Source organism: Crocodylus porosus, unplaced genomic scaffold (assembly GCF_001723895.1).
Source record: "Crocodylus porosus isolate Cpor-Errol unplaced genomic scaffold, CroPor_comp1, whole genome shotgun sequence".
Lineage (NCBI taxonomy): Eukaryota > Metazoa > Chordata > Crocodylia > Crocodylidae > Crocodylus > Crocodylus porosus.
The window spans coordinates 8,269,505-8,284,334 of NW_017728915.1; the positions used below are offsets into that span (position 1 = coordinate 8,269,505).

The 14,830-nt window shown below is 41.0% G+C and overlaps 1 protein-coding gene across 5 annotated transcripts in view; it reads left to right on the forward strand.

The window, feature by feature from the left end:
- Window positions 1–14,830, forward strand: part of CUNH16orf70 (chromosome unknown C16orf70 homolog) — a 56,513-nt gene that overhangs the window by 23,276 nt on the left and 18,407 nt on the right. For all 5 annotated transcript variants that reach the window (XM_019535649.1, XM_019535648.1, XM_019535646.1 and 2 more), the window contains 6 exons: window positions 2,657–2,700; window positions 4,355–4,434; window positions 8,210–8,304; window positions 10,180–10,277; window positions 10,978–11,090; window positions 14,217–14,350. In XM_019535649.1, coding sequence (XP_019391194.1) covers window positions 2,657–2,700; window positions 4,355–4,434; window positions 8,210–8,304; window positions 10,180–10,277; window positions 10,978–11,090; window positions 14,217–14,350 — 564 coding nt within the window. The remainder of the gene's footprint in view (window positions 1–2,656; window positions 2,701–4,354; window positions 4,435–8,209; window positions 8,305–10,179; window positions 10,278–10,977; window positions 11,091–14,216; window positions 14,351–14,830) is intronic.

Below are 14,830 nucleotides of genomic sequence, written 5' to 3' on the forward strand. Positions count from 1 at the left end.
TCCAACCCCTCCAGAAGCTCCCTAACTAAATCCTCGCTAACCCGTGGCCCAGGTGTGCCTCCCCCGGGGTCCAAGGGGGGCCCAGCAGGGAGGTGGCTGTTCTGGTCCCTACTTAGGAAGACAGAGGCTGTATTGCAGCATGGAGCTCTGGACTGAGGTTTTAAGACTAGTTCCTTTTTATGAATCTTGGAACTTTCCCTCTTGCTCCCAAATAAGTTGGGATGATTCCTTTGTCTATAGCTTGTAGATATCTGGGAAATTTTCAAAGCCCTAAAAAAAGCTAAGTGTACAAATGTAAATGTGGTGAAATTCTTCAAACGGTTTACATTGATTCCATTGTTTAAAGCAACCAGTTTTGCTCAATTTGAGCCCAAAGCTGCTTGGTTGTGTAGAACTTTGATCCAAGATTAGTTATAAATTCTACCTGATTGGCTTTCTGTGGGCAGTGGAATAAATGCCATGATTTCTTTGATTTCTTTGTCACTAGTAGCTAAACTGGTTGTTAACAATCCTGTCTTAACTTTGTCTTCGCAGTATTTCTTCCATGTACGTCTGCAAATACCATGTGCTTATGTAAATACAGTGGGTGTTACAAGACTGCTTGATTATCTGCAACTATTCCTAAATTCAGCTAGTTCTTCCTCTCAACTGGAGTTAATAATGTATTATGCCAGAATAGATTTGAGTTTAATCATAAGCCTTTCTCCTTTCTTTAATAGCAAGCAACACAAAAATTTATGCCCTCCTTTGACCTAGATCTCATTTGTGAGAGATGTTATTTTCTTGGCTGTTCTTTGATTCATCCTTTTTAAATTTATTTCTGGATCATGAATCGTTTTAGACAGGTGGCAGGAACAGCCTCTGGCTCCAGTGCTCAGGAGGAGCCTGTCTTTTTCTCTTATTTTTGTGCTTGATGAGAACTCCTCCACCCCCTGCCAATTCCAGAGAATGTTCTGCTTAAGTACTTCAAAAAACTATTTTGATTTCTTATGAGTCAATTAAACCTATGTTTAAATAGTGTATCTTTAAGGTCTTATTTAAAATCATACAGGTGTAGTATGCTGTGTAGTAACAGCAGAGTTTTAAAAATATAGGAAATGACTAATTCCTACCTTTTTAGTAGGAAATTCTCTGGGGAATCCTAGTTTATTATCCTTGTCCACAGAAATTTTGCATCCTGTCAGAGAAGTGTTTTTTCTAAGTCCTGTTAAGGATGTGTTGCTCTAGACCAGAGGTGGGCAAAATTATGGCCTGCGGGCCATGTGTCCACAAGACCATTCTATCTGGCCTGCGGGGCCTCTAAAAAATTTAGAAAATGAATATTTATCTGCCCTTGGTTCCTGTCAAAAATGTTATGGAACCAAGGCCAGTAGGACCCAAGGGAAGCCCAACGGGCTCCTGCAACAGCAGGGCTCACCCAGCCCCGCCCCCCCAGCTTCTGGCCTAAGACCACATGGCTGCCCTGCACTGGAACTGCACGTAAGGGAGAAGTGGGGGGAAGGGCAGGGAAGGATCCCAGGGAAAAGTGGCCCAGGGAAAAGCTGAGCACAAGGGGAGAAAAGCAGCCCTTCGCTGGCCCTGTGCCCGGCACCCCACACTGCAGCCACTCGCAGCCTGCCTGGGGCTGCCTGTGTCTACTCCAGACAGCCCCGTACAGTCTGTGAGTGGCTGCAGCAGGGAGCACTGGCCATGGTGCTCCCCTACCCCTGTGCTCGTTTTTTCCCCCGGGCTCCTTCCCGGCATGGAGGAAATTGGCCCCTCCCCCACCCCGTGGCCAGCACTCCCTGTTGCAGCCGCTTACAGGCTGTGCGGGGCTGTCCTGAGCAGGCACAGGCAGGCTGCAAGTGGCTGCAGCATGGGGCACCGGGCACAGGGCAGGTGAGGGGCTGCTTCTCCCCCCCTGCACTCAGCACCAGCTTCTTCCCTGCTGGTGAGCAGGGGGTCAGGGCTGTGCACTGCCCCCACCTGTACCGCGGGACACTGGGAGTGAGTCGGCAGGGAGCCAGCGGAAGCACAGGGCCTGCACTGGTGTCCTGGGGCCAGTGCCAGATGGGGCTAAGAGCAGGGCGGCAGGAGAACGGGGTCCCATCTGGCGGGGGCTCTGTGGAGCCGGGCCAGCTCCCCCCTCTCATTCTGGTGCAGCCCAGCCGAGCTCCACAGACCCCTGCCAGCCTGTGCCCCACTTTGGGTCCCACCGGTGCTGGCCCTGGGACATTGGTCCCAAGACAGCGGGACATTGGTCCCAAGATGGTGACCAGGAGGCGGGGCACCTGTCAAGGGGCAGTGCTACCCATGTGGTCCTTTACAGCCTGCTGAAGCTGGGTAAGCAGCCCTCTGCCCAAAATAATTGCCCACACTCTAGACAATAGTGCAAATTTCATTTCTGTTTCCTCACCAGCGTTTGGACACAGTTTTTACCTTGAGACAGTTGTATGGTTAAATTCTTAGTTCTTTGTAGTGGTTTAGAAATGTGATTTTGGGGCATTGGTTTTTCACTTTTTAATTGTATCAGGTTAGATGCCAACGGAGCAGGTTTCCTTTACGTAAAGAGAACTTCATAACTGCTTTTACCTTTTGTCAGTCAGTCTGCCCTAAATATTATCTTTTGAATATCTGTGAATTCAGAATAATTTTATACACTTTTTTCTTTTTTCAGGTGATTGAAGTTTATGACTTGACTAAAGTGAAGTTAAAATATTGGTAAGTGATTTTAAAATAATTTTGTCATTTTGTCTTCCGCACTTTACTAATTACATTCTCTCTCTTCCCTTGCTCCCCACTGTGTGTAGGCTACTGGCCTGCATTGAGTTCTTGTATCATTGAATTCCTTGTAATAAAACAATTTATCTCACTGTGATTTATATTATTTAAAATATTGTAAACTCTGTTTCTGTAAAATGGCAAATGAATTGGATTGTAACTCGATCAGTAGTCTAGATTTAAGGCTGGTGGCAAAATTGTGATAGCTTGGTATTCTTACTGTATCCATAAGATTGGTTTGAATGAGTTAGCTGTGCCTGTTCTTTCTATTTTAAGCATGAGGAATAAAATATTCTTTTTGTTTAGCTGGGAATGTGTTTTACTTGTTTTTGTTCTCAGTAGTTTAACAGATGGAGAAGAATTCAGATGACTTCAAAAAGTCGTTTGTAAAAATGATCAGCTTCCTTTTTTTTTTTTTCCCCCTTGTAATGGTAGTATTACAGCAAACGCTTTATCTGGCACCCATGGGGAATGGGGGATACCGGATAACAAAATATGACGGTTAGCTGAGAGGCATGAACAGACGTCTTTGCCTGTTCAGGCCACCGCCCCTCCCGTGGCCCCCACAGGCCCTGAGGGACAGGGAGGCGGGTCTTGCTCAGGCTACTATACCTCTGGCCATGGGGACTCAGCAGCTCAGGCTGCTTTGCCCCAGGCTGTGGGGGCTCAGCAAAACCAGAAGTGCCACGGTGGGCACTTCCGGTTTTGCTTTTACCTTATAAGCCAGCGTGCCAGTTAATAGAGCATGCCAGCTTGTAAGGTGCCAGATAATGCAGCTTTTACTTTATTTGTTAAACAGCTATATGCAACATCCCTATACCTAAAGCTTTTTTAATAGAATAAGGTCTCAGTTACACCATGAAGTACATTAAAAACCTTGTGTGCAGATTGAAATAATATTAAGCTGGATGGAGAAAGCAAAGTTTATGCAAAATTGTTTTAAGTTGAAAGCCAAAATGGGGGGGAAGGGGAGACTCAGAGAACCTCTGGCATCTGGTTAGCAGACCTACAGGATCCAACTGCATGTGTGATTATGGACTGCTGGGGGTCCCTAAAATAGAGGTGGATTGGAAGGTGACACTCAGGGAGCTTGTAGGAGAGAATGGATGAATGCAGCAAGTCCCTCATGTACAGTGTGCAGCCTTGGCCCCTTTTTCACCACTTGCCTGCAACTGGCAGGCTGCAAACAGCTGCACCACCGGTGCCCTTGGTGTGGTTTGGATGGTGGCATGGTTGCACACTCATTTCTGGTGGATAGCGAGGGAGGGGCCTAGGTTGCAGGCCAGGCCATAGCTCTGGAACCCAGTGCAGCTGTTTGCAGCCTCCCAGATGTAGCTGGCCTGGGCTGCTTGCAGCATGGCTTGCAGCCTCCCGGCCATCTGCTGCAAGTAGGCCCAGCTCTAGCCGGCAGCAGCTCCCCAGAGCCTGGGCTGCCTGTTGCCTGCTAAGCAAATGACCTTGCATGCTATGTTGCAGCATACATGCTGGGGGTTACAAACCCCTGACTTAGTGTATCTTAATCATTTTAAGTAATGTACCCCCTAAATAGCTTCTTCTTTAACAGTGTTTCATTTATTTTCTATTTCTTTTTCAGCGGTGTCCATTTTAACTCTCAGGCAATTGCTCCAACCATAGAGCAGATTGATCAGTCATTTGGAGCAACACATCCAGGAGGTAGGTTGCAGCTTTACTAAGTTACTTAGTGTGTATAGATAATGAACAGAAATGCACCTTTCTGTGCTGTGCCTTTCGGGATAAAGGGTAACTAGAATTGAATGAACTGTTGTGTTGTCCCCAAGCCTTCTACACAAATTTAGGCATAAGACTGAAATAATACCAGCCTATAACCAGGGGGAAGAGCTTCATTTAAAGTAGGCAAAATGTCCCTTTAAAGCATCTATTCTCCTGTCTGTTACCTCAGTTATGTTCATTTGGAGACCTTCAGGCTGGTCTCAAATAGGCTACAACCAGTGTCTCCTATGTTATTGGGGGGCTTTCTTGCCACATTAATTTTCTGTAGACAGTATCTTAAGCAACCAGTTACAGGGATTAAGTGATACAGAGGGCCCTGCACTGGTTTTAATAGTTATGCAGTTGGAGAGAGACATTGCTATAGCTATAGAAGTTGGATATCAGATTGGGATAAGTGAATGTCCTTGATTTCCTTATTTAAATCAAGTAAATGTAAAGATATGACTGGTTTATTTGGAAATGTGTAAGGGAAGAAAAGCTCATAAAGCTATGAATTGGTATTTGAACCATAAGGATATGTTTACAGCTATAAGACTTGTTTATTTGATAACTAGCATTCTTTATAACCATATACAGTTTTACTAGAACAGCATGACTCCTTGAGCTGCAGCTACCCCAGATTCTATATACCCATTGTATCCAAATTAAAAATATGCACTAGCTTGCTTCTCTGATTCTAATTGTCATGATGTCTTAATTCACTCATAGAAATTACATTTTCTCACATACAAAAGCTCTTTCTTAAAAAGTACAGGTGTTCCTACTAGTATCTATGTCATGGTTTTCACTAAAATGTGACTGAATTTTATCATGAAGTGCAGGTTTAATGTATTTTTATACTTTCCTCCTTTTAATAAATACACTTCATGAAGCCTAGTAAGAAGCATTTTGAGGATTCAAAAACTTTACCCCAAATTGGGAATATATTTTGGCAAATCAAAACAAATTCCGTATCAGGTTATCAAGGGCCTTCTCTTTTGACTTCAGCCTTTTTTTAACATTTCAAAATGAAAAGTTGTTTTATCTCAGAATCAGTGGAATTTCCCACACTGACCTTTTTCATGACGCAACAATTTGGATCTTGAGAGGAAGGTGAAAGATTTCCCTTGGAAGAAGAAGTTTGTTGCCTTTTATACCTAGATATTAAGAAACATTTGTAACAAATGAGAACTGATGTAAGTTGCGTAATCAAATACCCTGTTTGTTATAAGCGTTCGGAGCAAAACTTCTCCAGCTGGCTACAGGCTCTGGAAAAGATGCATTGTATATTCATTGCATGTAGGAGATCTGAGTAATTTTTCTGTTAATCAAAACAATTATTTTGGGGTGGGGGGGTTTGCACGCACAATCATTTTTCAGTGATACAAGTCCTCTGAAAGAAAAGGACGAAGAGAGAACAAATTTAAGAATGTTTGAACTGATTCACGGCTAGTCTGCAGCAAACACAAATAATGATCTTTTGGAAGCTTACAGTGGAAAACAGATCATTTTATCAGAGTTTTTTTGCCTGTTGGTTAAACTTATCTGTATAATCAAAGTTCTTATATATAGCAGCTGATGAAGTAGACTGTAGCTTACAAAATCTCACACCTTTCTGAACAGGTTAGTCGTTAAGGTGTTGCTCTTAACCAGCGACTGGAAACCAGACAAATCTCTCTGTAAAAAGCTTACAAGTGATCAGACTGAATTCCCTTAACTTAATATTAGTGCACTCAAGTGCATGTCCCAGTGCCATGATACACACACCTTTCTTTCCTCCTCAGCATTGTCTGAACTGGTGACCCATTTTGGAGCTGAGAAACTCAAACATGCTTCATAATGCAGTTTGACTGTAGTTTGTAAAACAATGCCAAACTGTTTTATGATCTTAAGTGTGAAATAAAAAAAAGTGAAGCCTCCGTCTTCAGTAAATGGGATGAAGGGGAAAAACTTCACTTCAAGTCTCTTCTGTTCCCTCCCTCCATTTTTTTGCTGCTATTGTCTACTGACTTCTTTTGCAGATATAGTGGGTACAGTGTGTAAAAAGAACAATCTCTGTATGCTCTGTTCCACCCAGCCAATAGCAGTAACTGACTGAAGCTTGGTAGCAACATCATGAAAATGGTTTCTATGCTGCTGAACTGCCTTATTGTTTAATTCTGCAAACCTCAGAAGACAGTCTGTCTTGTTAGAGTAAATTCTGAGGTATCTTTCATTGCCACTCGTATTATGCAATTCTTTGAAGTAAATTAAAACGTTAAATGTCATGTGATGACAGTCAACTTATTTTTGTATTCCAAATTTAGTCACGTCCTTGCAAACTGACTAGTAGACTTGTTTCTAGTGACAAGACCTAAACAGGCAGGAATTAGCACATGTGAGTGTTGCATCCCTGTGCTGTAGCAGGGCTAGCTGGGGCCCTCATGCTAGATACGTCTTTGGGTGGAATGCTTCCAAAGCTCTAGGATGCTGGATGTTGCAGTCCTTCTGGATCAAAGTACTGAATTTAGTGATCTTTAAGCACTTATGCCAGTTAGGTGCATTGTTTTTAAAAAGGCTGAGGGCATGCGTCCCATAATCGTGAAGGGACAGAAAAGACGTTGCTTGGTAGCTGCTGCTGATTTAATTATTTCAATGATGCTAAGATGTAATTGTATTGTTAATGATATGTTAGTGAAGCTTGGATAGATTTTTTATTAAAGGGCTAAATAGGTAGATTTAAGGCATTCTATGTGCTTTATTATTATTTCCCTTTCCCTCTTTTTGAGGTATTTCATTTAGGGATGTGAACAGTTAAATGACTAATTTGATAACTGGCTATAGCTTACTGGTTATCATTTAGTGCAGGGCAGGGTGTAATCCAGCAAGAAAGGGGAAGAAGGCAAGCCGTGTGGTGCTCCAGCAGGAACCAGAAGGCAGCAGGGCAGGCAGGAGGGGGGAGGTGGGTGACTAGTACCTAATAATTAGGCTCTGAGGACCCTGGTGCAGCTGCTTGCAGACTCCCCGCTTTCTGCTGCAAATAGCCAAGGCTCTGGGCACCCGTCACGGCGTCCGGGATGCTTGCAGCAGACCATAGGAAGGCTACAGGCAGTTGCATGAGGGTCTGCAGAGCCTCACTATTATGTACTAGTTCTACCCCCCTCATTTTCATTGCCTACTCTGCTGTCCACAAAGAGCATAGGGAGTGCGGAAGTCAGAGCCTGGCAGGGGCAAGGTGGACACAGGATGGCTTCTCCAGGCCTGCAGCTCAGCCCTGCAGTGCACCCCATTTGCCTTCCCTGTCTGCGCCCAGGGATGGACTCAGAGGGCCTGCCTGGCTCATTATGAGACACAGCCCTGGGGAGCTGCTGAGTCCCCACTGCACCTTGGAGGGGCTGGACATGCCCTACTTGTGCCAGGCTGGACAGGGCACCCCATAGGCCAGGCTGGAAAAACCTTACATGGTCCAAGCTGGGGGTTGCTATACTAATTAATTGTTTAACCATTGTAATTACAACAGATTAAATGGATTTTTTTTAATTGTTTCATTTTTAATTTGCTTATTGTGATAAGACATCCTTGCATTCTACATAATTTTTCTTAAATTTCATCACATTTTACTGAGGTAGAGGAGGTAGCCAAGAAGAAAGTAAGGCAATTTAAAGTGCTGTTAGGTCTGAACTATGCCTGTCCATTTCATAACTCCTTTTGGGTTGTTTTTTTTTCTCCCCTCCCGCAGTGTACAACTCAGCTGAACAACTTTTTCACCTCAATTTCAGAGGACTTTCGTTTTCCTTTCAGTTAGACTCATGGACTGAAACTCCGAAGTATGAGGTCAGGAATTTTTCCTAGTTAATACATGGTCTCTGTTGGTTTTTTCTCTCCTAACATTTGCAAAATATTGCCTATAGGCCTGCCTCACTTTCAAGCAAAACAAACCATTCATTTGCAAAACTGAATGTTTTCCAAATCAAAAGTTTATGCCTGGCTTTTAGCTGAATATTGTTTGGCTTTTATTGCCAAGTGGGAATGGCAGTTCCATTATTGAGATAAATCTCAGAAATTTGTCTCTTAACTGTAACTTCTCCATTAGTATTTACAAATGTTTTCGCTAAACAAGTCTTGCTTTTGCTTTAATATCAAAAGAGATATGGCTGTCCTTTTCTCAGTTCTGCTTCAGATTCTTTCAAAGCTAAATTGCAACAGTGTAAAATACACCTGTGACTTTAAAAGTCTGTTGTTATGTGAGTTGGGAAGCCAAAATAAATGTTTGGTATGTTGTTCATATTTCCTTAATTACGAAATATTTTGATGTTACTAAATACTTAAGTGGGTAAGCTTCTGTACCCACTGAAACCTGTAACAAATATCGTACTCAAAATATTTCCACTGGATGCAAGATCAGGTGGACTGCAATTCACATTAACAATAATAGAAATATTACCTTTAACTTATAAAATGAACCCTAGGGTGTTACCCTTCTTATCAAGTAAAGATAATTGTATATAGTGAAATACTAGATTCTAAGATGATGAAGAGCAGAAATAGAACTGAGAGTGGAAGTAAGTCAAATTAGTTAATTGGCAAAAGGGCATGTGTTCTCACTATATTAGGAGCTTGGTGCTTTATGAGTTACACATTTTGACTAATCCAGTAATCCGGGATAGTTCTAAAACTTCTGGCTCAAGAGAGGCAAGTGGTGCTTCTCCGTGCAATTACAGTTCTTTGACAGTCTCCAAAATAGCTAATAACATTGACACATCATGTTCAAAGCATCAGGTTACCTTCAAAAAATTATTGGAGAGATTAAGTTTTTAGAATAAGAGGCAAAGTTCTTCTGTAGATTATAAAGTAATGTAGACATAGAAAATAAAGAATAGGATAAAATGGTCAACATGGGGAGGGAGTGGGAAAGGCAGAAAATGCAGTCTCTCACAGAAGTGCCCTGGGAGGGGGACTAAGGAAGTGGTGAAATTTTCTTATGTCAAAGCTGTTTGCTTAGGATTAGAGAGAATGACATTGCATCACATTTCTAGGAAGAACACTGAGCTTTTGAAACTTAATGGATAACAAATTGCAAGCACCATTGGAGATGTTTTCAAATCATTGTAAAACTATATATAAAAGAACACTGAAGCAGACTGTTGGAGAGAGGGAAATATTGAAACACTACAGAAAAGGGAAGGGGTACATTAAAACATGTTTTCCAGACCAACAGAGGAAGAAATATTCTAATTTTGGGGGGATTTATTGAGGTATTACAAAGCTGGTGTGAGTAACATAGCAAAAGATAACTGACACCTTCAATTTTAGAGCTAATTTTGTTGTTTACTAGTACTATAAGTAATGTAGCATACCAATGCAAATGCTTTCGGAGACGACAGACTTAAGATGCTAATCACAGACTACAGACTTAATCAAGAACATTTGAATTCGTGGGTCCCTGTAAGGCCAACTGAAAGACTGCTGCCATTTTTGACAAATAATAGAATTGAGGAAGAATCAACAAATGCTGTAATGCAAGCTGTTTTTGTCTTGTGGCTCGTTTTCACTTTCGTAGTAGACATAAATTCAGCTTAACTAATCCTTGAGGTTTGCAGTACATGCTTATGAATACAGTTGTTTCTTGTGCAGGATTTTGAACTGAAGTGGTTTTGTACTTATGTAGTATACGATACAGTTGGTGAGAATCATTTTATATATCCACAGCCTAACTTTGCCCATGGCCTTGCTTCTCTACAAATTCCCCATGGCGCAACTGTGAAACGTATGTACATCTACAGTGGAAACAGTCTGCAAGATACAAAGTATGTATATAGTTGGATCATGGAGGGTTGTTAGAACAAATATAAGAAATCTGATTTTTTATCTTTTATATTTTATTTAGACTTGAATGAATGATAAATATATGTGAAATTAATTGGCTAGTACCATTTGTTCCTTATTTTGAATACCAGCAAATATATTATTTTTAGTAAATCATCTTCAGATATGTCCACAGGTTTCATGCAGACAAAATTATCCAATAAATTAATAAAATTATACTCAAGATGTTGATTATAACTGAAAGACTGCAAGCAGACCATATCAGGATTGCTTTGAATTAAATAGATATAAGTATTGTATTTCCCTCATTTTCATGAGAACGAATTTGAAGCCAAGGACTCTGAAACATGTTCCAAGAGGTGTACAAAGTCTGAAATCTAGATGCAGGTGCTGTAACTTCCAGAGACTAGCAACACATTCATTTTCATGATAAAAGACCCTGTCTTTCTTTCATGCTGCATGTTTATTCCTTTTGCTGTGTAACAACTTTATTCAATAGTATCAACTTTTCTCAACTGACATATCAGTTTCAAACATTAGTTTTCCCCTCTTTTCATTCAGGAGAGTGTAGGTGCTCCCATATCAATTCTGTAGGTTGTGTTTGGTTCTCTCAAAACTAACAGACAGTTCAAAGCTTCGGCCTATCCTGGGTATTTTTTTGGTACATCTTATCTGTTTCAGGGCTCCCATGATGCCACTCAGCTGTTTCCTTGGTAATGTGTATGCAGAGAACGTTGATGTTCTGAGAGATGGAACTGGACCCTCAGGTTTACGGCTCCGCTTACTCACTGCAGGTATTACTGAAGACAGGTGTTGGCCCTTATATAAGTCGGGAAAAGGGCAAATTTGACTAAATCGTGTATAGGTCATTTATTATGTTTCCTAGGAATGTTTCAAAAGCGTTTTGTTTTTATTTTAAAATATAAGCCATTGTATAAAAAAAGAACCTACTGCTGCTATGTATCCGTACCTCTGGATGATCACAGGTGGCTGTGGAATTTCAGGAATAATTGTGATTTTTGTAGTTTCTAGTTCATGGTGTCTCTTGATGGTAATAGATTTTATTTCTTTGAGTAGATATGGGGAAAATGCAGATACATCCCAGGAAACAAAGAAACTTCTGCTAGGCACTCATTGTTCTGTGCATTGAACCCAGCTGTGAGATGCTTAAGTTTTAATGATGAATCCTCAAAGATGTGTAAGAAATGCATCTTACAATGCTGTCTTAAACCTAGCATTCTAAATTGAATTCAGTGATAAACCATTCTGCTTTAGAGTAGGCTGAGAGTGGTGTTGCTGTGATGGTCCAGGAAATGTAGATGAAGCAAGGATTTTTAGTAATGTCTTTTATTGGACCAACTGTACAGTTCAGAGAGCTGTTGCTTCTTTCTCCATGCTTCCATCTCCCAACTATACTTTTGGTCCAATAAAAGTTATTACTAAAAATCCTTGCCTCTCTGTATTTGGAAACAGCATTGTGAGTGACAGGCTGTTTGGTTACTTTCCCACATATCTCTTTAAAGTCTTACCTAACTTTAAAGCAAAAATATATTGCTGCAGAAAGATGCTTGCCAGTAATTCCCCTTTTAAAAAGATTTAAAATATTGTCAAGCGGTATAGTCAGTTTACTCAAAATTCTTTTGAATAGCAGATCCTGTTTTTTTTCCTTAAGAACTTTTCAAGCCTATTTATGTTGAAGAAACTCTTTAAAATGTATTCCCAATATGCAAAAGGTGGAAAAAAATAAGGTAAGAAATAAAAACCAATGAATAAAAATATAGTAGATTTGTTAAAGTTACTTTGCTTCTGTCTTTACAGAGGAAGATAATGGAGAGCTGCCTAGGACAGGGATCATATATCCTGCTGTATTAGGGAAGGAGTTAGCTATATTATCCTGATAATGTAAATGATTTTGAAAAATTGGTCACTTCTAAGGTAGAGTGTCAAATCTAGATGAAATACATGCCTAAGTTTTAAAGGAAAGGTTAACGTTGTAATAAATATTTTATTATTTTTTACATTAATTGTCAAACTTCTAAAATTTTGCAGGATAGGCGTGCAATAGGCCATTATTTCCTTACTCAACTTAGCACCTTTAGGGAATAGGTTCCACAACCTTTCTAGAATTAACTTCTCTGTAAGCATCTTGGTTTTTAACTTAAAAAAACAACAACAACAACAACAACAAAAAACTGTCTTAAGCAGATGGGGGTGGGGAGGGTAAGTGTGGGTCATTCCAGTTTTGTTATAGTTAAGAGAGAGAAGTACTAGCTACTGGACCAGGAGATGGAACGGGGGTGGGCAAAATGCGGCCTGGGGGCTGGATGCGGCCTGCCAGGCCATTCTGTCTGACCCGTGGGGGCCCCTAAAAAATTTAGAAAATTAATATTTGTCTGCCCCTGGCTGCCTATCATGTGGCCCTCGATGGCTGCCAAAACTCAGTAAGCAGCCCTCTGCCCAAAATAATTGCCCACCCCTGAGGTACAGCTTGATTACCTTTTCTTGACTATTAGGAGAGCCTTCTGAATTATGCTGAGAGCACTGTTACGTGGTAAGGAAAATGTCACTTTCCTTTGGCTTTTGGAAAGCATAAATTTAAAATGACAACTAAGTAGACCCTCTCTCAACCTTTGAAGAAGCCAGGAAACCTATGGTGACCCAGCAAGTAGCTAGACAAGCAGGGGATGCCTAATGGGCCAAAGAAATCTTTCCATGAGCATGTCTACATGGTAAACTTACTGAGCCAAACATCTGGGTGTTAAAACGCTGTGCTACTCTACAGTTAGCACCTCCCAGATTGGAAGCTAATTATTCATGGGCATGCTTTTTAGTACTGAGAATTCCACACTGCACCCACAACATTGTGGTAAAGGTCCCCATGTAGAGCAATGAGACCTGTTTGAGTGACTAACAGCCAGGTACAGAAAAATGATGATAAAAGTAACCTATTGTGTTAATGCAGCTGAAAGGCCCTGGTAAGGTGCAGCCCATCATATCTGAGGCTCTGCTACTTGTCTGTGTGTAGCAGTTAAATAAATGGTCTTTGGCCATGAAAGATTAGAAATTTAGATGGCTTCTAAGAGTTCAATATCCAGAATTCTGTGAATAGTGTTGAAGTTATTGTTGGTGAAATGCAGTGAATTTGGCTTTTTAAATGGACAATCTCTACCTAACCAACAGCAAGCTGAGCTGAAAACTTAATCATTCCGTGTATAATACCCTTCAGTGATGCTTCAGATATAAAGGGAAGTAATTTCTTTATTTGTTAACCAGATTTTGGGATTAAAATGGCAACTTTTTGTTTGGCAAACAGTTTGAATACAGGCTTACAGATGATTAGTAATGGGATGTTATTTACAGTGATTTGTCTTATAAATAGTATGTTTCAACTATGCATCTATATATTAGAAATTCATTGTTGTTTTTAATAAGGCTTGTGTATATATGAATGCATTTGCTTCATGTTCCATAAAATATAGGAATCCATAAAAATATCACTGTACATTTCCTACCATAGAGCAGCCCTCGATGAAGGACGAAGAATTTTGATCCATGGTTTCTACTTTTGACTGTTCAGATAACATGTTTTATAGTTTTTTTTAAAATACTTCAGTTACTGCAATTTAGCCTTTTTAAGGAGAGAACTAATTCTTGGCAGTTGATGATATCAGCTGATCAAATTTGGATTTGACTGTGAAAATGAGTAAATTCAATCTTGTGAAATGAGAAAAGGCACAGAAATATGCATCTTAATATGCTTTCCAAGAGAAAGCATTGCTAAACTTGGCCATTAAGGTATGGGCCTATGTCACAGTCAGCAGTAATATCACCTAGATTCGAGACTTTTTTTCATAAACAAACAGCCAGAAGTGAAGAATTAGATTTGCGTTATTAACGTGAGGCTTTTTCATGTTCTCCAGGTTGTGGCCCAGGTGTACTAGCTGATGCTAAGATGCGGGTATTTGAACGCTGTGTGTATTTTGGTGATTCGTGCCAGGATGTTCTGAGCACTTTGGGGTCTCCACATAAGGTCTTTTATAAGTCTGAGGACAAGGTAAGAAAATACATTTGTAATCACAGCGCAGTGTTTGTGTTCAGTTCAATTAAATGTGTAGAATTTCTCAAATAAAGTGAAATCATAGTGCGACACCAGGTACTCGGTGTGGATAGGATGGTTATGTACGCAGGTGTAATTTTCATTGGTTTTGTGTAGCAGTGTACATTATGCCAAGATTGGGAATGGAAAGGTGTGCAGTCACCTCGAAGTAGCTTGTGCAGCAGGTGGCCTTTACTGTGCCTTACTGCTAGGTACTAGAGGAGGAGCTACTAGACCTTTTTTTAAAGCATATAGATACCCACTAGTGTTTTGCCCCCTGACTCTTCAGAAGGTGGAGTGAAGTTATCCCAGTTCAGTGGTGACGTGTATCCCCTGAGAGCACTGGTGCACCCCCTGACAGGCCGTGCTCTCTGCTTAGGTGACCGGGGGGCGCAGACGGGAGAGCTGGTGCCCCCCCTGCAAACGCTGGCCAGGGAG